Source organism: Vulpes vulpes, chromosome X (genome assembly GCF_048418805.1).
Source record: "Vulpes vulpes isolate BD-2025 chromosome X, VulVul3, whole genome shotgun sequence".
Taxonomy (NCBI): Eukaryota; Metazoa; Chordata; class Mammalia; order Carnivora; family Canidae; genus Vulpes; species Vulpes vulpes.
In genome coordinates this window covers 87505547-87529834 of record NC_132796.1, presented here as the reverse complement: position 1 = coordinate 87529834, position 24288 = coordinate 87505547, and the positions used below count along the sequence as shown (strand labels likewise).

General features: G+C 37.4%; 1 protein-coding gene across 1 annotated transcript in view; it reads right to left on the bottom strand.

The window, feature by feature from the left end:
• Positions 1-11155: 11155 nt before the first annotated feature.
• The window catches only part of WDR44 (WD repeat domain 44), an 82564-nt gene continuing 69431 nt past the window's right edge, over positions 11156-24288 (bottom strand). Inside the window, exons 14-20 of the mRNA XM_072743645.1 lie at positions 21986-22108; positions 18353-18544; positions 17730-17831; positions 17183-17298; positions 16205-16332; positions 15503-15637; positions 11156-12269 (exon numbers count right to left, since the gene is read on the bottom strand). Coding sequence (XP_072599746.1) covers positions 12175-12269; positions 15503-15637; positions 16205-16332; positions 17183-17298; positions 17730-17831; positions 18353-18544; positions 21986-22108 — 891 coding nt within the window. The 3' untranslated portion in view covers positions 11156-12174. The remainder of the gene's footprint in view (positions 12270-15502; positions 15638-16204; positions 16333-17182; positions 17299-17729; positions 17832-18352; positions 18545-21985; positions 22109-24288) is intronic.

The following is a 24288-nucleotide window of genomic DNA, read 5'->3' as shown; positions in this document are numbered from 1 at the left end:
CGTGAGCTGAAGGCAGACACTTAACTGACTGAACCACCCAGGCACCCCTCCAGAAGCAATTTCTATCCCCCATATCTGCTTCCCTTTCTTCCAACATTTTCCAGTGCCCCATTTTTCTAATTAGAAATTCTGACAAAGATATTTATGTCTATATCTCCCGTTGTTACTTATAGTAATAAAATACAGGTACATCTTGAATGTTCCATAGATTGCTTAAACTGTGTCCATATGATGGAACACTTATATACCATTAGAAAATGGAAACTGCACATATGTAGCATATCATTCAAATTACCTTGTATAATTGTATTAGCTCTTAAGAATATATATGCATAGGGAATCCCTGGGTGGCTCAGTGGTTTAGCGCCTGCCTTTTGGCCCAGAGCGTGATCCTGGAGTCCCGGGATCAAGTCCCACATCGGGCTCCCTGCATGGAGCCTGCTTCTCCCTCTGCCTGTGTCTCTGCCTCTCTCTCTCTCTGTGTCTTTCATGAATAAATAAATAAAATCTTAAAAAAAAAGAATATATATGCATAAAGTAAATATACTAAAATATTAGTATTGGTTATCTCTGAATTACAGTATTATCGGGGATTATTTATACTGTTTGGTATATGTCAAGTTTTCTATGATGAGAAAGTATTAAAGTAAAATAAATATAATTTTAAGTTAAAAGGGATTTCTTATGAATTTGTGTCAGCCTATACATCTGGTACACCAGCAACTGAATCCTCTCTAATGTCTAAGCCTTGCTACTAGTCCCAGCATATCAGCATATATAACCCAACTCTGCTCCCACAAATGCTGCCCCAAGGGTAATATTTTGCATGTAAATAGCCCTTAAATCATGGCTTCTTTATAGATTTTTACCAAATCCTCTTAAGACTTAGGTTTCTCACAAAACTGAAAGTTGAGTATACGTGTCACAGATCTTCACGTCGTTTATGTCCTTGCATTGACCTGAAGAGGCTTTACTATCAATTCCAATAGTGGGAAAGCTTTCTATTAAGGGTGTTCTGACTGTGACTTTTGAAGGAAAGGGCTGTGACTTATTATCTTTCTATCCTTTCCAGTACCTGGTATAGTAGGAACCCAGAAAATACGCAATAAAATGACTGAAATTGTAATTGTAACTCTTTCATGAGTATCTGAGATCCAAAGCATACATATTATAGATGGTTCAAGGCAACCTAGGTGATTATTGAAAATTATTTGCTTTGAAATTTTCCCGTGTTGTTTTAGCCTCAACCAGCTGCTTCAAACTTGGTTCACGCAGTTTTGAAATTCTGGTGAGCTCTTCAAAAGTACATCAAAAATATATTTTGTCAGAGAAATTAGGGTTACGTTTGCCATTAAATACCAAAAGTTTTTACAGAAATCAGCAAGCTGATCTTCAAATTCCCATGGAAATGCAACTGGCCCAGAACAGCTAAAACAATTTTGAAAAGGAGAAACAAAGATAGAAGACTTATAGTTCCCAGTTTCAAAAGTTAGTACAAAGGTAGAGTAATCAAGACAGTTTGGCACTGAAATATGGATAGGCATATAGATCAATGGAATAGAATTAACCTTTACATTATGGTCAAGTAACTTTCGACAAGGATGCCAAAACAATTCAATGGGGAAAGAATCTTTTCAAGAAATGATGCCGGGAAAACTGAATATCCATATGCAAGAGAATATATGTACAACATACGTAAAAATTAACTCAAAACAGATCATGGACCTAAGTGTAAGAGGTAAAACCATAAGACTTTAATGAGAAATCTTAGGAATAAATCTCGAATTCGGCAGTGGTTTGCTAGATATGACATCAAAAACAACGACAAAAGAAAACATCGATATATCAAAAAAATTTTTAAAGATTATTTATTTATTCATGAGAGACACAGAGAGAGAGAGAGAGAGAAAGAGAGAGAATGGCAGAGACACAGGCAGAGGGAGAAGGAGGATCCTCGCAGGGAGCTTGATGTGGAATTGATCCCCGGACCCTGGGATCACGCCCTGAGCCGATGAGCCGAAGCAGATGCTCAACCACTGAGCCAGCCAGGCATCCCTTGAAATGTCAAAATTAAAAAGACTTTTGCTTCAAAGGACACATCAAGGTAAAAATATTTTCAAATCATATATCTGATAAGGGATTTGTATCCAGAATACTTTATATTTTTATATTTTTTAAGATTTTATTTATTTATTCACGAGAGAGAGAGAGAGAGAGACACACAGACAGACACAGGCAGAGGGAGAAGCAGGCTCCATGCAAGGAGCCCGATGTGGGACTCAATCCCAGGACTCCAGGATCACACCCTGGGCCAAAGGCAGGTGCTAAACCGCTGAGCCACCCAGGGATCCTGATGTATCCAGAATATTTTAAAGTCCTCTAACAAGAAAAAATGAGTGGGAAATATCAGAAAGGGAAACAGAACATGAGAGACTCCTAACTCTGGGAAACGAACAAGGGGTGGTGGAAAGGGAGGTGGGTGGGGGGTGGGGGTGACTGGGTGATGGGCACTGAGGGGGGCACTTGATGGGATGAGCACTGGGTGTTATGCTATATGTTGGCAAATTGAACTCCAATAAAAAAAAGAAAAAAAATAAAGTCCTCTAACAAGTCAATAACAAAAAGAAAAATAACTCAATTTAAAAATGGGCAGAACATTTGAATAGACATTTTACCAAAGATGTACAAATGCTGAGCAGGCACATGAAAAGATGCTCATCATTATTAGTCATTAGAGAAAGGCAGATCAAAACCATAATGAAAATGGACTTCCCACCCACTAGTATAGCTATAATAAAAAAATGGACAATAACCAGTGTTCATAAGGTTGTGGAGAAACTGGAACTCTCACACGCTGCTAATGGAAATGCAAAATGGTGCAGCCATTGAAGAAAACAGCTTGGCAGTTCCTCAAAAATTAAAAAGTTACCATATGACCCAGCAATTCTATTCCTAACTTTATACCCAAGAGAATTGAAAACAAATGTCCAGATAAATGCACAATGGAGTTGTAGAAATGAAATGGAATAAATCCTGATATATGATACAGCATGGATGAAGATATTAACTAAAAAAAGCCAGACACAAAAGAACACATATTTAATCATTTCATTTATGTAAAATGTCTAGAATAAGCAAATCACAGAGATAGTAGATTAGTGGAGCTGGAGCTGGAGCTGGTGAATGAACTGGCAAGTGATTGCTATGGGTACAGGATTTTTTCTTGGGGTGATGACAATACTCTAGACTTGGTGGTGATGGTTCCACCACCAAGACTATTGAGTTATACACTAAATGGGTGTATTTTATGGTATGTGAATTATATATCAATAAAGATGTTTAAAAGTGCATGAGACGAGGGGAACCTGGGTGGCTCAGTTGATTAAGTGTCTGCCTTCAGCTCAGGTCATGATCCCAGGATCCTGAGATGGAGCCCTGCATCAGGCTCCCTGCTTAGCTCCCTTTGCCTCCTCCTGCTTGTGCTTTCTCTCAAGTAAATAAGTAAAATCTTTCTTAAAAAATAAAAGTTCATGAGAAAGAATGACTTTTGATTTTAGACATGTCTAAACACCACACACATATACACACACACACCTGACCCTTGAACAATGCAGGGCTTAGGGATACTGAACCCCCATGCAGTCAAAAATCCACTTATAATTTTTGACTCCCTAAAAATTTAACTACTAATAGCTCACTGTTGGCTGGAAGCCTTACTAATAAGATAACAAACAGTTGATTAACACATTTTCTATGTTGCATATATTATATTTTCTTACAATAAAGGAAAAAGAAAATGTTAAGAAAATAATAAGGATTATTATCTGAGTATCTCTTTACTTTGGTTATTAATTGATTGATATACTTGGCAGCTCTCACATTAGGGGCATAAATATCCATGGTTGTTATGTCTTCCTGTTGGATAGACCCTTTAAGTATGATATAGTGTCCCTCTTCATCTCTTATTACAGTCTTTGGGATAAACTCTGGGAAACGAACAAGGGGTAGTGGAAGGGGAGGCAGGCGGGGGAAGGGGTGATTGGGTGATGGGCACTGAGGCGGGCACTTGACAGGATGAGCACTGGGTGCTATTAAGTTGGCAAATCGAACGTCAAAAAATAAATATATATACATATATATTTTTATAAAATAGGATGGAAACAGGAAGAAAAAAACAAAATAAACAAAAATCATAAGGAAAATACATTTATAGTACTGTATTTACTGTGCTTACAGGGGCACCTGGCTGGCTTGGTCGGTAGAGCATGTGACTCTTGATTTCAGGGTTGTGAGTTCAAGCCCCACACTGGGTGTAGAGATTACATAAAAACAATGTTTTTAAAGAAAAAAAAAATCTAGGGGCACCTGAGTAGCTCAGTGGTTGAACGTCTACCTTTGGCTCAGGTTCTGATCCCAGGGTCCTGGGATAGAGTCCCACATCAGGCCCCTTGCAGGGAGCCTGCCTCTCTCTCTGTCTCTTATGAATTAATAAATAAAATCTTAAAAAAAGAAAATCTTGTACGTGGACCTGTACAGTTCAAACTTGTGTTCCCATGTTAAGAGCCAATTATATGTATGTGTATGTATATATAATAATGTACATGTACATTAATGTACATGTATATGTAATGTATACACACACATATAAACTTATAAGCCTTGACATTCTATTCTACACCATCAGTTTGTTTCATGTTTGTGATTGTTTTATTATTTTTAAAATATTTTATTTATCCATTCATGAGAGACACACAGAGAGAGGCAGAGACATAGGCAGAGGAAGAGGCAGGTTCCCTGTGGGGAGCCTGATGCAGGACTCGATCCCAGGACTCCGGGACCAGGACCCGAGCCAAAGGCAGACACTCAACCACTGAGCCACTCCAGGTGGCCCCTGATTTTGTTTTAGATGATTTTCAGGTATAACTCTATGTGCATGACCTGAAAAAACATAGCCAGAGGCTGATTAATATTTCTAATTTCCCTTTTCCTCTTTTTAGTATAGTTTTATCATTTTTAAGATTTTAAATAAAATGACTGTTGAGACCATGTTATGGACTTATTTATATTGCTCCCAAATTTATAGGTTGAAACCCTAATCCCTAATACCACGGAATATGACTATATTTGGAGATAGGGCCTTTAAAGAGGTGATTAAGTTAAAGTGAGGTCTTAAGGTGAGATTAATGCAATTTTATTGGTGTCCTTTTAAGAAGTGGAGATAAGGACATAAAGAAAGGCATCAGGGGCACATGTGCACAGAGGGATGCCCATGTGAAGAGGCAGCATGAGGGCAGCCATCTGCAAGCCAAGGAGAGAGGCCTCAGAAAAAACAAAAGTTGCCAGCATCTTGATCTTAGACTTTTAACTTCCAGAACTGTAAGAAAACAAATTTGTGTTAAGTCACTCAGGCTGCGGTATTTTGTTATGACAGAACTAGCAAATGAATGCAGGCAGACTCATTTGCAACTCAGTTATGGGCTGTCGGGTTAGCCTCTATGAAGATCCACAGCATGAATCCCAACCACCAATAAACTCAACTTTTAAAAAAGCATCCTCTCTCGTTAAGAGAGGATTAAATTATTTATGATTAAATTATTCATAACTAAGAAATGACTATCTTTGAAAGAATGGCTTTCCTATCTTCTAATGAATTACTCATTCTTTATGTCACTAAACTGTGTATTCTCAAATATTTGTTTTTTGACAATTCAGAATACTGCTTATATATAAGCAGAGTGCAATCAGTATCTGTTTGCATGTTGAATTAGATAAGTGGGTTTTTACTAACCATTCTTTATACATAAATATGGATTTATATACTTTATATATGTATAAATTCTTTTTTTTACCTTATTTATATGTGAATATAAATATATCCCCCCTCTCTTCCCATAAATGGTTCGGCACTGAGGTAAGAGAAGATGACCCCTTTAATCATATAAACATAGTCTTAACAAAATTATCACTTTCCTGTTTCTATTAAGACTCCTGGCAAGACCTTGACACAGATTAAGCACTTGATGTTTGCTGAATGAGTGAAACCTCCACGCAATACCAGGACAGAACTGTAAAACTGCTTTAAGAAAATGCTTAACATCTGAAAGCAATGCAGGAAGTGGTCTACAGAAAACTGCCACAGCTTGCTTATTAAATAAGGATGGCTATGTACATAATCAAATCCCAAATGATTTTAATTAGAGGGATAGAATAATATAATCTAATTATTAAAAAGATAATATGGGTGGGGGAAAAGGTGCTCACCTAAGTAACTTTGGAAAACAGTTTTGTGACCAGAACTATGACACCAAAGATAAAGACTATACAGAAAAACTGGACTCCTGTTAGTAAAGTTGTTTCTCATGGGGATATAGGTTACCAATTCTAAAACCACTGAATGTGTTGTGCTGGGATTGAATAAATAAGTAAATGGATAGTAAATGGTGGGAGCCAGGTTTCTCTGTTGGAGAAGGAGGTTATTAATAAGCAAGAGGAAACTAGAATGATCCACGAATTAATGGATTAGAGACGTCAATAAGAACTTATATTTAATTAAATATTGGTGGTTACATAGAAATGTTTTTAGATATTTATATATATAGATACTAGCATACACACATTTATTTCTTTGCTCTGCCAGATGAGAAAGTCTAAGAGAAATGACACCTGGGAGAAACGAGCACATCTAACACCCAGATCTTGGTTTCTAATATCCTTCTCCAATAAAGGGAACCAGGGCTCCTCGATTAAATGGCTGCGGCAGGAAAGATACAAGATGATCCTGGAGCATCTTGGAGTGACAGAAAGTAAGGAAATGCTCAAAAAAAAAAAAAATAGGGGATGCTAACTGGACACCAGAAGCCAGCTTGAAAGAATTCCTAAATACAAGGCTGGAACAAGCTGAACAACAAAATAATACAGTATTGGTTTACAAGTCAAAGCATAAAATAAATACCCATAAACCCATGCTAATGTAAATAAAGGGTTGAGTTAAATAAATAAATAAATAAATAAATAAATAAATAAGGGAGAAGAGACCTATCACCCACACTTAACAATACCAAATAAGTTGTATAGTTACTTGCCCCAAAGGAGGTGGGCCTTAATTCCTCTCCACACTTTATGAGTTTGGGCTGTGCTTAGTGATTCATTTCCAAAGGGTAGATTTATAGAAAAAAAGAAAACATTAACTCTGTAGTAGAGAAACCTGAAAAACACTACTACCTCAGCCAGGTTTTAAGTCATGTTGATAGTATGTACCCTTAGTAGGATGAAATGAAAAGAGCAATTTACCTCTGTGGTCTTCCTTCCAAAAGTCCATAAACCCAGTCAAATCATGAGAAAAACACCAGACAAACCCAAACCCGGGGACATTCAACAAAATATTTGACCAATACTTCTCAAAACTGTTGAGGTTATCAAAAGCATGAAAAATCTGAAAAACCATAATGGCTAAGAGGAACCTAAAGAGACCTGACAACCACATGTAATATCATATCCTGGATTAGATCCCAGAACAAAGACATTAGGTTAAAAACCAGTGAAATCTGAAGAAAGCATATAGTTTAGTTAGTAATAATGTACCAAATGTTGGTTTTTTAATGTGAAAAATGTACCACAGTAACGTAAGATGTTAACAGAGAAAGTGGTACAGGAGTTACATGAACTCTTTGCAAACTTTTCTGAAAACTTAAAACTATTTTTTTAAAACTTATTTATGAGAGACATATATATATAGAGAGAGGCAGAGACACAGGAGGAGGGAGAAGCAGGCTCCATGCTGGGAACCCGACGCGGGACTCGATCCCAGGACTCCAGGATCACGCCGTGGGCCAAAGACAGGCGCTAAACCGCTGAGCCACCCAGGGATCCCCTAAAACTATTTTTTAAGAAAAAGATGTATATATTTGGGAGGAGGGAAGGGTCAGAGAATCTACAGCAGACTCCACGCTGAGGACAGCAAAGCCCAATGTCAGGCTCAATCCCACGAGCCTGAGGATCATGACCTGAGCCAAAAATCCAGTCAGATGCTTAACCTACTGAGTCACTCAGTTGCCCCTTAATATTCTAATATAAAATGTTTATTTAAATTAAGAAAGCACAATATGCCTAAATGCAATATGGTATTCTGGATTGGATCTTAGAACTGAAAAAGGACACTAAGTGGAAAAACTGGTACAATTTGAATAGTCTGGAATTTACTTAATAATCATGTACCAGCGTTGGTTTCTTAGTTTTGACTAATGCACCATGGTAATATAAGATGTTAACATTAGGGGAAACTGAGGGAATCCTATATAGGATCCCCATATATTCTTTGCAACTTTCTGTTCATTTAGTTACTTTAAAATGAAAATTTTATTTAAAAAATGTAATGCAGGGTAGCTGGATATAGGAGCAAACTATCTGCTTGGACCACCCTAGCTAACTTACACGATGGCATTAGATTTGTTTGGGACTTTGTGATAGATCTTTTTCCCTTCAAGTCTATATCCCATCTCCCTTAATCCCCTCACATCGGCCCTGCTCCATCAACCTGAATGTATTTCATGTGCATAAATCTATACCAGAAAAGTGGCTGTGGTTAATAAGGGGAGCCTGAGTTCCCCAGTAGCATAGCTGACTCAAATCTAGAGAACAAAACAGGCAAAGCTTCAGAACTGAAGGCAACAGGAGAGCAGTTGAGGGCGGGGGGGGGGGGGTGTCTATTAAGCTGGAGTTAACTCAAAGCAGATGACAGTTAAGATTTTTTGGGGAATAAGACAAAGATTTCAGGCTGGGAGGAAAGGACCAGAGACCAGGGAAAATGTCACCATGGAGAGTACTCCATTTTCTCTGCCTTACTCTGGCTTACTTATAAACTCTGTTACCCATATTATCCTTGCTGCTTGTAATATTAGATGAACAAAGATTGGCCTGAGATCAAGTGGCTGCGATGAGTTACCAGGAAGGGCAAAACAGACAGGGGTTAGGGTGAGAAGGGGCATTTCTAGGTCCACAGCCACAAGACAGTTCCAAGCCTCTTACTTGTTTCTGTAGGAATCTTCTCCGCCAGACTGTAAGCTCTTCTGGCACAGGAATGTTGCCTTATTCTTCTCTAGTCCCAGCAGCGCTCTGTATATAGTAGGTGTTCAATAAACATTTGCTTAATGAATCAGAGAACTAGAAACCAGTGAAACTGGGAGGGAATGTTTCTCTTTTGAAAAGTTATGGGGAAAACATTAAATTTCAAACATGTCTCTACCTTGAATCCCCATAGTAATTGAGGTTATTTAAAAATATTCTACCCTTGGAAAAAGCTGTTTTTCTTTAAAAATAACTGAAATGCTTAAAGAATATTTTGATGATTTTTTTTTTTACGAGTGAGGCTATCTGGCCTCTGATTTTCAAAATTACACAATTGAAATCAGGACTTGAGAGATAATAAATTGCTAAATATATATTTCAAAGAATAAAAAGTCATTGCCTAGCTGTATCATTTGAAGATCAGAGAAGGTGGCATGCTAAATTATGTTGAGTCGTTAACAATTCCAATTAAGGTAAGCAAGAGAGAGAACTCAAAATGACTTTTCAAAGAGCTTTTAATAAAATGTTTTAAACTTGTTTTGTTCATCTAGCACAGTGGTTTTCATCCTGCCACATTAGGTCCATGATGAAATTTTCAAGGAAGGAAAAATTGGAAAATAAGGGAATATGGTTACTTTTTTGCCCAAAAGCTAGGTTTATTCACTTTAATAGATTGTTCACTGCTCTAAGATGATAAGATTGTACTTAACTTTTTAAACTATCAAATGTTCACTTTTCTGAAGAGGTTATCATAGATGGCTTAAAAAGTGTCAAGTTGGCAAAAAAAAATGTTGGTGCTTTATGTCAATACCTAAAATGCTATTCATCTATGAAATCTCAAATTCTAGAAAGCACTTCTATATACTTTTTTGTGGGGGGAGAAAGTCTAGAGGGCACTCAGGGATTTGGGAAAGGCTGTGAGAAATGTACATTTGTTGAATACACCTACTTGCAAGGCAAAAAGCTTTATACATACATGATTTCTCAGTAAATCTTTACAATTTCAGTTAGGTGTTCTCATATTATATAGATAAGGAAATGGAAATACATATATGGATATATAACTTACCCATGGAATGTACTAATAGAGGGAACCAAATCTAAATGGATATATAACTTACCCATGGAATGTACTAATAGAGGGAACCAAATCTAAGTTTCTCTGATTCTATAATCTGTGCTCTTTCCTCCACACCACTTAATGAGTTTCTAATACTCATTTTAGGGAGAAATATTAATCCGTTTTTCTTTGTATATATCTTGATTCTGTGTTTCCCTTCTGACTTAGAAATCTGCAGTGTATTTACATAGTGATAGCAAACATTTAAAAAACTAAATTTAGAGACATTTGTATTATTCTCTCAAAAGAGCATCCCAACTATTTTTTTTGCCTTTTTGTTCCAGAAACTGCATAAAACCTGTCAGGAAATAGTCCTATGGCAACGCTCCAAATATCTGCAGTTGAAATGATTAGCACCACGGTAGACTACAAGTCTTTGGACAGAAGTCAGTGAAAGCCAAGCTGCCTCAAAGAAGTTGAAGACATCAAATTCTCTGTAACACTAAACCAAACTCACTGCCACCCAGATTCTGAGATTAAAGAAACTGGTTACAAAGCCAATGGCATAACAATTCCACGTGTCAGGTAGAGTACAGAAGAGCGAGCAGGGGGGCGGTGGGGAGAGTACAGCACTGGAAAGAGAAAGCAAGGCAAACAATATGTAATTGTTTGTAAGATGTAAAAAGCAAGGGGAGAAAGCAAGGCAAACAATATGTAATGAACCAGAATATCCAGAACACTCCAAGACCATGCTGATTAATAAGGATATGATCATGGCTCTCCAGCTTCTCACTCAGATATGGAAAACAAGTGGAGTAAAAAACACATAAACATACAGATGAAATCTTAGCAGTGTTCTTTTTTAGAAAAAAATTTTTTCTTAAAGGTATGTAGCTAATGCATTATAACTTAAGGGTCCAAAATCCGGTGTTCTGCTTGCTAAAAATCAAAGTATAAAACAAGACTTTATTTTTCTTCCATTCCTCAGTTTACCAAAGTCATTTGAAAATAAAGTCACATATTTAACAAGTGTTTGGCGACCAACTTTTAATAATACATATTTAATTTTCAGAAACATATGCTAACCATCAACAACATGATCAGGGTTCCATTGCCCCAGATGTTATTTCATTGGTACATTATATCAATATTTACAAAGGCTTTCAAATTCAACAACACAAAACAAAACAGCTTAATTTTTAAAACTACAATGCTTTAAAAAAATGTAAACAGTTCATTTTTACATTATTGTAAAAAAGAAGACTCACTCCTTAATGCGGCTTAATTTTTTTACGTGAGCAAAGCCTGGTGCTCATGGATAAAGAATGAAAAGAATTCTTTACATAGAAACATTGTGCTCCAGCGTGGCAAGAAAAAAAGAAGAAAAAGAGGAAAAAGAAAAAGAAAAGAAAAAAAGGAGAAAAGAAAAAAGAAAAATGATATATATACATACAAAGAAGAGTCTTAAGTCCACAATTTAGACCACAAAAAAAATCTTATCCCCAAATTGAGAAATTTATAAAAAACATTTATACATGGTTGTTGACCTATTGAAAACCTGTATAACATTTTCAAAACAGTAACTCAGTCAATACCACTTTTCTGAAAAATGAAGTTTTGTGCAAAAGAAATGGTTTAAGCTAGAAACAAGACTCCCCCACCACTCCCTGTAAGAGGCCAAAAGGGCCACTGAAATAATTTAACTCTGTTAGATTTAGTGCATGTAACCAAAAGGCACACACATGTGATTAATATATTAATATATTTTCATGCAGAAACCTGTGCATGTTCACAATTATGTAACAAAAACACAAATATAACAAAACATAAAGCCTAATGTCTGGCAATGTTATTCTAGCCACATTTCTTTCTAGTCTATCAGTCCAGGGTTTATAGATCATTAACACTGCCTCTCAAAAAATATATTATATTTGAACTTCCAATAAAAATTAAAACAAAAAGATGTTAGCCTGAAACACTATAATATACTTTTTTCAGTTCTGATACATATAGAAACTTACTGATATGTTTATTTTAAATGTCATTTCAAATTAAGATACATTTTTCCTTTTGTTAATAAACACTTTGATTGCTCCAGTGAAGTCAGCCGAAAGAAGAACTTCTGTATTATCTGTCTTCATAATACCTTAAAAGCATAAAAAAAAGGTTTTAGTTGATTTTAAAAGAATACAAAACCTGGGGTTATAAGTGCCACATGTCCATGACTCCACACATTTCCCCCATGTTTATAGTCTTCTCCCACCTCCAAGATTTTGATTTTTTTTTAAAAAGTAATCTCTACATCCATTGTGGGGCTAGAACTCACAACCCCGAGATCAAGAGTCACGTGCTCCACGGACCAAGCCAGCCAGGCACCCCTCAGTCTCTTCTTTCCAGCTCGCTCTTGTAATCTTTTCATTCTCTTGTACTCTCCTCTTTCTGAGGCTCACTTCCACTTACCGTGTGTTACCTGGTCTTTCCCTGGCTTGGAGAGATTACAGACCCTTGGGGCCTGGATGCCTGGATTTACTCCCAGGGAGCCCAGGCCTCTAAATTGTCCAATGCTTCACTTCATGGCAGGAGACTAGCATATTATTCAGCCCCAGGACTAGAAGGCTGACAAAACAGGATCAGCTGGGCCAAGTGTGTTGCTATCAGGGGGGTCTCTAATAAGGTTGACAGTAAGGTTCATTGTACAGCAGACATACTGCAATTGCCATGAAATGAAGTATACATGATCACTGTGTAAATACTGACAGCAACTTTTTGCCTCTATGTTTTTTTTAAAGATTTATTTATCCATGAAAGACACACAGAGAGAGGTAGAGACACAGACAGAGGGAGAAACAGGCCCCCACAGGGAGCCCGATGTGAGACTTGATCCTGGGACTCCAGGATCACTCCCTGAGTCAAAGGCAGACACTTAACCACAGAGCCACCCAGGCGTCCCCAGCCTCTATGGTTTGTACTGAAGAGCTATATAGCTATGCTGAATGGCAAAATGCCTACCTCTTATATTTGCCAGCAAAAATCATTTAACAAACAAAATTTGTTAACTATTATGCATAGGCAAAAGCTGTAGATTTATAAAAGACTGATCAGTAAGGAAGAAAATAATCCAAATTGAACTGAAAAGTTGTGTACAGAATGAGTTAAGACAAAATAGCTTCATTTAGATTCGCTAAAAACCTATCCTAAGCCTGTGAACATTCCTTACCACCCTTTGACATATCTCAAAGTTGTGCTATGCAGCAGCAGCAAAGGACTTAGAATATGATATGAGAAAGGCTAGAAGAAAATAATTCATTGTGTACAGATAAATGCTTTGTAAGATACGACAATAATGATGTCTCCAATGCAGCATTTTGCTAGACGCTATATATTCTCTTTAATTTTTACTACAACCTTATAAACTGGGTATTATCACTATTTTACAAATGCGGAAAATTGAAGCGTAAATTGCCAACTATGTCAGAAATACAGAGGGCGATCAGATAGGTTTTATGATCTCATACCATAGTTTTCAGAGTTTATTCTTACATTTTACCTCAATGGGTACAAAACAGCGATCACAAATCTGAGTATAATGCATTATAAGTTGTGCCTCTTTAAAAAGGATCCAGTGAGTCAATTGAACCCTGTTAATATGGTGGAGTTTTGAAAAGTGTTTTTTAAAAGTCCTTTTTCATCTTTCCTCAAGTTGTTTTATTTTTTTAAAATTTTAAAGATATTTTATTTATTTGACAGAGTGAGAGAGCACAAGCAGGGGAAGTGGCAGGCAGAGGGAGAGGGAGAAGCAGGCTCTCTGGAGCCCAATGTGAGGCTTGTGATCATAACCTGAGCCAAAGGCAGACACTTAACCTACTGAACTACCCAGGTGCTTCTCTCAAGTTGTTTTAAAAGCTAGAATTTTCAGGGGCACCTGGGTGGCTTGGTTAGTTGAGTGTCTTGATTTCGACTCAGGTCATGATCTCAGGGTCAGAGATCAAGGCCTGTGTTAGGCTCTGTGCTCAGAGTGGAGTCCCCTTGGGATTCTCTCTCTCTCTCTGTCCCCCTACCCCACACCATTCTATACTCTCGCTAAATAAATTAATTCTTAAAAGAAAAAAAGCTAGAATTTTCAGTGAAATGTGTAAGGGACATGTACAGAGTATAAAAAAGGTATCACTGGGAAAAAAAACCCCAAATGACATAAGTTAAAAGAGAACACTAGATCTGATTCTGAGAAATAAAAGAAAAAGTAAGTATTTCCAAACAGGCATTTAGTAAAGGTTTAATAATGCTGATTTGGTTTATTTTTAAATCTTGTAATTGAAGGACATGCTAGACTGAAGTTTATCTATGCTGCCACAGAAGAAATAGTGTATTTGGTACAATGCACAGTGTAAATAATACTATAAGGGAAATTACTTGAGATTAAATGAAATAAAAATATTTATGAACTTTTAAGTATTCAAATACTTTTAGAAGCCCTGTTTGTATACTGTATCTTTTGTTGTGGCTTTAGAACTCTCTAAAAGGTCTGGTTGTAGTCTCTAGAGTGAAAAAGAACATTTAATAAACTATTCTGCAATTCATTTGAATAATAGATTTGTTTTCATTAACTAGTCCAAATTTTTTTTAAGATTTTTATTTTATTTATTCATGAGAGACACAGGCAGGAGGAGAACTAGGCTCCCCATAGGGAGCCTGATGCAGAACTTGATCCCAGGACCCTGGGATCACGACCTGAGCCAAAGGCAGATGCTCAACCACTGAGGCACCCAGGTGTCCCCTAACCTGAGCATTTTATATAACTGAAATTACTCCTCATTTCTCTATGCATATGGTACAAATTGCAAAAAAAAAAAAAAAATCAGAGGCTTGTAAATAGCTACAGATTTGAGAGGTTACAGAGCTATATGTATGTGGCAAGTAGAAAAAGACACCGCTTTCATTTTGGTTTAATTCATTTGTTCAACACATGCTTATTAGGAGCGGCTACATGCAGGCAAGCACTGTGCTAAGCACTGGCATCACAACAATACATAGGACATTAGCAAGTCTCCGTCCTCAGAATGACAGTCCACTAGAAGAGACAGATAATAAAGAAATTTTGCATTTGTATGTCTTGTTTGCATTTCTCCAAGCAGAACTGCCCATAAAAAAATTATGAGCTTTTAAAATTTTCATTTTTAATTCCCAGGTAAATTTAAATGAAGTAAAGTTTGCAAGAAATAGACCACTGAAATATTTAGCAAGGGATACTCACAACAATTATGTTGTAAACAAGAAATATTCTTCATACACATGAAAACCTCACAATACCCTATGTAGGTCAATGAGGCTACTAAGTGCTGACTAGAAAAAATGTAGGACAAATAAAATATGAGTACCTACCAGAGGGCACAGTATCCAAAACTTCAACATCTTCACCTTTTTCATTCCCTTCTGACTTTTCAGATTGCACATCCAAAGACAACATCAAACTTGGGTTTGGAGCAAAGATGGCTGATGTAACAACTGCATTGTGTGCTGGGGAAAAATAATTTACTTCAGGATAACAAATTTGATTCTAAACATCAAGACAAGAAGTATCATATGCAAAAAATACAGTAGTGTATGTTATATGCTAATATCCTTTAAAATTAATACATATTTAAAATCCAAAAATATATTCTAAAAAAATATTACATATAGGCATACCTGAGAGACACTGCACATTTTGTTCCAGATCATTGTAAAAAAGTGAATATTGCAATAAAGCAAGTCAAATGAATTTGTTTCCCAGTGCATATATAAAAATTCTGTCTATACTGTACTGAAGTCAATTAATGTGCACTAGAATTAGGTCTACAAAGACAATGTACACACCTTAATTAAAAGGAGGTATGCCTGTACAAGTTCTGAGATTTCACGACTTCCCAATTTTAGACAAGTTTTTCCTTGGTATAGAAAATTCAAACAAAGCCAAATACAAAGCAAAAGTGGTTATAACTGCCAAATTGTCTCTGAAATAATACCTGTACAAATTTACTTGTAATACATCTCCACTTTAACTTTATTCACTTAGGAAACACACAGAAGAAGGCATTTACTTACCTTTAATACCTTCCCAAAAATCGTTACGGTCTCTCCTGACTGAAGTAAACTTGCTGAGGTCATGGTAAGTACTCCAGATATAAACATATTTATCTTCTGAGCCACTAACGAGGTAACTAAAATCATGGCTAAATTTGGGAAAGAAAGAAAAAAATCAGTTTTTTTAGGTTTTCCTCTATCACTGCTTCCTACTTTAAAATACCTAAGCCAACACCCAAGAGAGCTTGTTGAAATCTAGACTCCTAATCTTACTCCAGAGGTTCTGAACATGCAGGTTTGACATAGAGGCTAGAGGCACAAGGATGCTCATTAAAGCTCTAGATAACTGTGCTGCTAGTTAACGCACATTGAGAGAAATACCTACTTAACAAGATGAAAGGGAGAAGCAGAACACTTCACCAATTAAATTTCTCGGTAATTACTGGGTAATTCAAGAAGAAAGGAGAACTGTTAAGAAAAGGGCTGAAAGAGGGCTATAAGGAGAGGCAGTTATTTCAGGAGAGCCTCCAGACCCCAAATTAAGAGTTCAAATAATAATGTTCTGTAAAGGTGTAAATATAGGACACTTTAACTTTAGGGTGTTAAAAGGCTTTATTAGCTTCAGTAACTAAAAGGATAAAGACCATGGGTGGGTGGCAGGTAAATTTCCTCCTTAGAAAGCTTACATAAAAGTACAAAAGCACAAACTCTGGAGCCGGGAGTGAGTCTTCTAATCCTAGCTCTGCAACACCTAGTGACTTTAGACAAATTACTTAATTTTCTGAGTCTTGGTTTCTTTGTCTGCAGAAAAGGGGCAATTCCAACTCCATCTACTAAATAGGTGGATAAGGTGAGTACTGCATGATAATAACATGAGATCAGTTGTAAAAGTGCAAAGAAACTAGAAACACCATATAAACATAAGGCATAGATCAAAGAAAATATGGAAGTAGATGAGAAATATTCTGATCTCTTGAGAATTTCTCATTGTCAATTTACCTGAAACTTGCTTTGATCTGGCTGCTGCTGTTGACATAACCCTTATACTTCATGGAGAGTGACAAATCTCTAAGATCATATAGTCTGATTCTGGAGTCATTTGAGGTTACCAGTATCTAAACATAAATCAAAGGAAAAGTTAAAAACACCACTTTTACTCTAAGTTGTGTTTTTTAAGATTTTATTTATTTATTCATGAGACACACACACACACACACACACACACACACACACAGAGGCAGAGACATAGGCAGAGGGAGAAGCAGGCTCCATGCAGGGGAGCCCAACGTGGGACTTGATCCCAGGACTCCAGGATCACACCCTGGTGTGAAGGCAGGCGCTAAACTGCTGAGCCACTCCTTTTACTCTAAGTTAACGTATAACCAAAAAGTGTATTACATATACATATACAGAGAGAATATACCACAAAACTAAAAAAGATTGTATTCCACATGAAAGAAAATATAAGCCAAGACAGTAGGAACTTTCAGGAGTCTATTATATATTATATATAGTGTGAAAAGAGATGGTTCTGAATACTGAGTACCTTATTTTCTCCAGGTAAAGGTTCAATACCAGTAATTTTTCTTCCAACTTTGTTGCGCCCTCTGGTAGATCGGACATGTATTTGTGTGTGGTATTTCAGATGCTAAAATGAAATCACAAATTTAAAATATGAGAATTAGAAGGAATCTCAAAGATCATCCGATCCAGCTTGCAGACAGGCATGGTATTACTTGCCCCAATTTATTTATTTATTTTTAAATAAATTAATTTTTATTGGTGTTCAATTTACCAACATACAGAAAAACACCCAGTGCTCATCCCGTCAAGTGTCCCCCTCAGTGCCCGTCACCCATTCCCCCCCACCCCCCGCCCTCCTCCCCTTCCACCACCCCTAGTTCGTTTCCCAGAGTTAGGAGTCTTTATGTTCTGTCTCCCTTCCTGTTATTTCCCACACATTTCTTCTCCCTTCCCTTATATTATATTCCCTTTCACTATTATTTATATTCCCCAAATGAATGAGAACATACACTGTTTGTCCTTCTCCGATTGACTTACTGCACTCAGCATAACTTGCCCCAATTTATAATGCCCAGAGAGGATACACCACCTTACACAAAACTGCTAAGTATTCCATTATGTAATTTACACAAGATAATCATTTACCTCTGTATCATAGAAAATACATCTGCCATCATATGTCCCAATCACTGCGTATTTGCCATTCTGACAGAAATTTGCAGCTGTGATCAATTTTGTTTGACCGTCTACTTCATTCCATAAAGCAACTTTTTTGTCAGGTATGTTCCAAAGGCGGAGCTTTCCATCCAATGACCCACTTAGAAAATACCTGTCATCCTAAAGGTGTTGCAAAATAGAAAACTCTCATTTTACCAGATCAAGAAAAATTCATTAGGAAATCAAAACATAAACATATTAGAAATAATGTTTAAAATATGTAGATTCCATTTATAAAATATTATTCTTCAAGCATTATTTTTTTAAGATTTTATTTTTAAGTACTCTCTACATCCAATGTGGGGCCTGAACTCACAACCCCAAGATCAAGAGTCACATGCTCCGAATGAGCCAGCTGGGTGCCCTCAAGCAAGCGTTATTAACTAAAAATAACAATTAGAAACTTCAGTATTCACTTTGGAGAAATGAATTTCTGATTACTTTATCATATCCTTAAACTGTTTTTTCCAACGTACGGATGTTAATGGATAATGTATTGGGAGGATATATTGTGTAGAATGGTTCAAGAAGTTTGAGGAATTCTGGGTTACAGAAAGTTAAAGACGATTCTCAGTTAACATGCATTCTCAATCTCCAAGAGGAATAAACTAGGTAGTGTTTTCCAACTTATATAAGCAGGGACCATTTTGGGGGAAGTGGGTGTTGTGGTTGAGGCAAGTTAGGCAGGAACACCTAGCGGGGCTAGCACCTTCAAGGAACATGCTTTGGGAAAAACTATCCTATAATGATATGTTTGTCCATATCCTCCTCTGGGATACATGTAATGCTTGGGTAAAAGAGTAACACCGGTTAGCCCACAGAACCAGTTATTTTGTGGGAACTTTGACACCAGGTCAGCAGGAAATCACTTCAGTATTCAAATTCTCAATCTCAAAGCAGGGGTTCTTGACAGGTGGCAAAGCTGGTCCCACAGGGGACATCTAGCAATGTCTGGAGACATTTTTGATGGTCTCAACTGGGGGTGGGGAGTTATTGGCATCTAGTGGGTAGAGGCCAGGAATGCTGTTAAACATTTTGCAACGTACAGGATAGACTTTAATCCTTTTACAACAAAGAATTATCCAGCTCAAGGGACGCCTGGGTGGCTCAGCAGTTGAGTGTCTGCCTTTGGCTCAGGCATGATCCCAGAGTTCCGGGATTGAGTCCCGCACTGGGCTCTTGCAGGGAGCCTGCTTCTCCTCCCTCCTCTGTGTCTCTGCCTCTCTCTGTCTCTCATGAATGAATAAATAAAATCTTAAACAAAAGACAAAAGAAAAAAAAAAGAATTATCCAGCTCAAAATGGCAACAGTGCCAAGGGTGAAAAACCCTGCTATAAACTAAACCAGGCCTACCACTAAGCTGGTCTAATTTTTTAGAAAATATTTTTAGTTTATTTATTTATGAGAGGCACACACATAGACACACACACACACACAGAGAGAGAGAGAGAGAGAGAGGCAGAGACACAGGCAGAGGGAGAAGCAGGCTCCATGCAGGGAGCCCGATGTGGGATTCGATCTGGGGCCTCCAGGATCAGGCCCTGGGCCAAAAGCAGGCACTAAACCGCTGAGCCACCCAGGGATCCCGTGATTATGCATTTTTAATTTACCAAAGTTTTTAACCAAAGTCTTCTAAGGTTCAAAATTATTATGGTCTTACACTATAAGCCTGCCCAGGAAGGGAAATTATATTGAGGGGAAAAAAAAGTTCATTCTTCTCTCTTTATCCTGGGAAAAAAGAGAAAGAAATGTAACTAAAATGTTCCATTAATATGGCAAAGGTTCTTAAACATAGAGCGAAGAGGACATGAATAGAAATAGGATTTATACATTAACAGGGGAGGGTAAGTCAGGTCAACTCAAATCCTACACTTATTTAAATCTAACTAGTGGAGCAGCACCAGCATGGGACTTCCCTTGTGCTTATAGTTGCAGAGTGAAAATTAATTTAGCCTTACTCATTTGGTGGCTCTATCCTACAAGGACATAAGATAGGTCAGCAATTCCATGATGAATTTTCCTCCTTTAGTTGAAATCATACGAAATACTTCCTTTTCAGAGGAAAGAAACTGAGAGATTTTCTACATTGAAAATGAATTAAGATGGCTGGCGCATTTGGAAAAGCATGTGACTCTTGATCTCAGGGTTGTGAGTTTATTTTTTATTTATTTATTTATTTATTTATGATAGTCACAGAGAGAGAGAGAGAGAGAGGCAGAGACACAGGCAGAGGGAGAAGCAGGCTCCATGCACCGGGAGCCTGACGTGGGATTCGATCCCAGGTCTCCAGGATCGCGCCCTGGGCCAAAGGCAGGCGCCAAACCGCTGTGCCACCCAGGGATCCCCAGGGTTGTGAGTTTAAACCCACACTGGGTGCAGAGCTCACTAAAACAAAACAAACGAAACAAAAAACCCACAATACCCCAAAACCAAACCAAAATCCCAAAAACAAAAAACAAAATATTTTTAGATGTTAAATGGGAATTCAGTATACCTTGTAATGAATTTTGGTCTTTGCCTCTTTCAGCCTTTTCTTCTTTGTCTCTTCCCACTCCACACCTCCCACTATTCTTGCCTATTTGCTTCCCTATATTTAATTAATCTACCTGCTATCTCCTTTTCTTCCTCCATCTCCAGTCTCTCTTGTCTTTAACAGGATACGTTATTTTATTTATACTCTGCATGTCTTATTAAAGATCTGGGAAGGCTTTTCATTCTTACAGTTAGACCATAACATTTCCAGTTTTTCTAATACAGATTAGCAAAATATTTCCTCATTTTTTTTTAAAGTAGGCTTACACGCTAGCCCAATGTGGGACTTAAACACATAACTTGGAGATCAAGACCTAAATTGAGATCATGAGTCAGATGCTTAAGGGGTGCCAGAGTGGCTTAGTTGGTTGAGCATCCGACTCTTGATTTTGACTCAGGCCACAACCTCAGGGTTGTGAGACTGAGCTGCATGTTGTTACAGAGCTCTGCACTCAGCGGGAAGTCTGCTGGAGATTCTCTCCCTCTGCCCCTCCCTCTCACATTTGTGTTCTCGCTCTCTCAAAAATAAATAAATCAATCTTAAAATAAAAAAAAAGAAGAGGGGCACCTGGGTGGCTTGGTCAGTTAAACATCCAACTCTTGATCTCAGCTCAGGTCTTAATCTCAGGGTCATGAGTTCAAGCCCTGCACTGGGCTCCATGATGGGTGTGGAGCCTACTTTAAAATAAATAGGGGGCCTGGGTGGCTTGGTCAGTTAGGCGTCTGCTTTTGGCTTAGTTCATGATCCCAGGGTCCTGGCACGGCCTCACTCTGAGCTCCCTGCTCCATGGGGAGCCTGCTTCTCCCTTTCCCTCTGCCTGCTACTCGCCCTGCTTGTGCTTGTATGCTGTCAAGCGAATAAATAAAATCTTTTAATAAAGAAATAAAACAAAATGAAACACTAAATTAAGTTGTTCTTAACTATGTGGCTGTTAATAACTCTTTTTCCTATAGTCCAAAAGCCCTCAGGGACACCAGGTTCCCTTGCCTTCTTTTGGTCTAATAAAAAATACATAAACAATTACTTACTCTTGGATGGAAAGCTATGGCAGTGACAAAATCTATATGTTGAAAACAGCAAAGGCATTCTCTTCTGGAAATGTGCCATAACCGGACCGTTTTATCCATCGAAGAAGAAAGCAGGAAGTAGTTCTATCAAGAAATTGACATTGATCATTTTATCACCCTATGAAAAAACACTACTTGTACAATTAAAGGCTTTTATTTTCAGTCCTATGTATTTCAATAGTTTTGTTATTATACTTAGCATCAGAAAGAACAAGATTATCCAATTCACCTGGAAGATCCCATTTTTTCCCAGTTACATACCATATTCCTTCAATTCTAAGACTTTTGTATATTACCTGTTCTGAAATTAGGAAAATCTTACCATCTATGTCAAAAGAAATCTGTTAGGCAACAAGAGAGGACTAAGGTGTGTCTTAGTTGTTATAGTCTGCATGAGGCTATGAGTATAAAGCATCCATTCACTTGACTGTCACTTCAGTTCAGTTATTTTGACACTGGCAACACTAATGAATTTTAACTCACACAAATTCCCTACGTGACACTTAAAATGCCTTCAAAAAGATTACCCTATAATGCAGCAGGGAAATGAAAAGTTATTGTGCACCTGTCGTACCCTAGGCAAGAAAATGAGAGAAATGAAATTGTCAAACATCTCGGAATAAATCACAGAATTTTCAAAGCTATAAGAGGGTAGCGTAACTGCTTTAGGCACTATGATGGCTCAACCCAGGAACCAAACATATATCTGTCAAAAGCTTCCAGCTGGCAGAAGTTCGTTAACTTTTCAGCATAATCTATTTAAGGAGAGAACTATGAGTTATAATGAATGAGAAAACACAAATGAGACCCTAGTGTTCTTTGGTATGTCTAAAGGTGCTAAACAAATCAAAGCAATGATGACATTTATTGAGTACTTGCAATGTGCTAAAAGTTGTTCTCAACACTATGCTATGAGGTTGGTTACATTATTATCCCCCTTTACAAATGAGAACACTGAGGGACAGAGATATTAAATAATTGTCTAAGACTACACAGCTCATCAGTGGCAGAGTGGAATTCAAACTTAGGTAGTCTGCCCTTCGGGCCAGGCTCTAACCACTACATTCTTCTGCAGAGTGCTTAAGTAGAACATGTTTTAAAAAAAGCAGTAAGATGCTTAGTCATTTGCTAAAAGTAATAAAGAATCTTTAACATTTGAATGTAAAAAGACTTAAGTGCAAATATTGATTTGGATATATTGCTGCACTAATAAATATGTGCTATTTGGGGCTAGTTTTAAAAGTGTATGCGTTATGTGGTATACCTGTTTTATTTATTTATTTTTTAAGATTTACTTATTTGAGAGAATGTGGGCATGTGTGCATGGTGGGAGGAGCAAAGGCAGAGAGTGAGAATCCTCAAGCAGACTCCTCACTGAGCGAGGAGCCCAACGCAGGGCTCAATCCCAGGACCTTAAGGTCATGATCCGAGCTGAAATTGAGAGTCTGACATTTAACAGACTGAGCCACACAAGCGCCCCGTTTTTTAAACAGATAGCGTAACATACAATTAAAAAATAGAACTTTAGGGATGCCTGGGTGGCTCAGTGGTTGAGCGTCTGTCTGCCTTTGACTCAGGGTGTGATCCTGGAGTTCTGGGATCAAGTCCCACATTGGGTTCCCTGTAAGGATCCTGCTTCTCCTTCTGCCTGTGTCTCTGCCTCTCTCTCTGTGTCTCTCATGAATCAATAAATAAAATCTTAAAAAAACCCAGAATTTTGATAAAAATGTTACTCAGACATCAAAAAGAATGAAATCTTACCATTTGTAATGACATGGATGGAACTAGAGGGTATTATGCTAAGTGACAATAAATCAGTCAGAGAAAGACAACTATGATATGATCTCACTCTTATGTGGAACTTAAAAAACAAAACAGATGAACATAGAGGAAGAGAAGGAAAAATAAAATGAGGTGAAATTAGAGAGGGAGACAAACCGTAAGAGACTCTTAACTTTAGGAAACAAAGTGAAGGTTTGCTAGAGGGGAAATGGGGTAACTGGGAGATGGGCATTAAGGAGGGCACTTAATGTGATGAGCACTGGGTGTTATATGCAACTGATAAATCACTAAACTCTATCTCTGAAACTAATATAACACTATTCATTAATTGATTTTAAATTAAAAAAATAAAGATGGTTTCTACATAGAAAAAAATTTTGAAAGATTTATAACTTTTGAAACATCTAATAACAATTATTTTTATTTTCAAGTTCCACTCAGTTCCAGAAATGTTCTGAAGAGTATGTACAGTTTTCTATTTT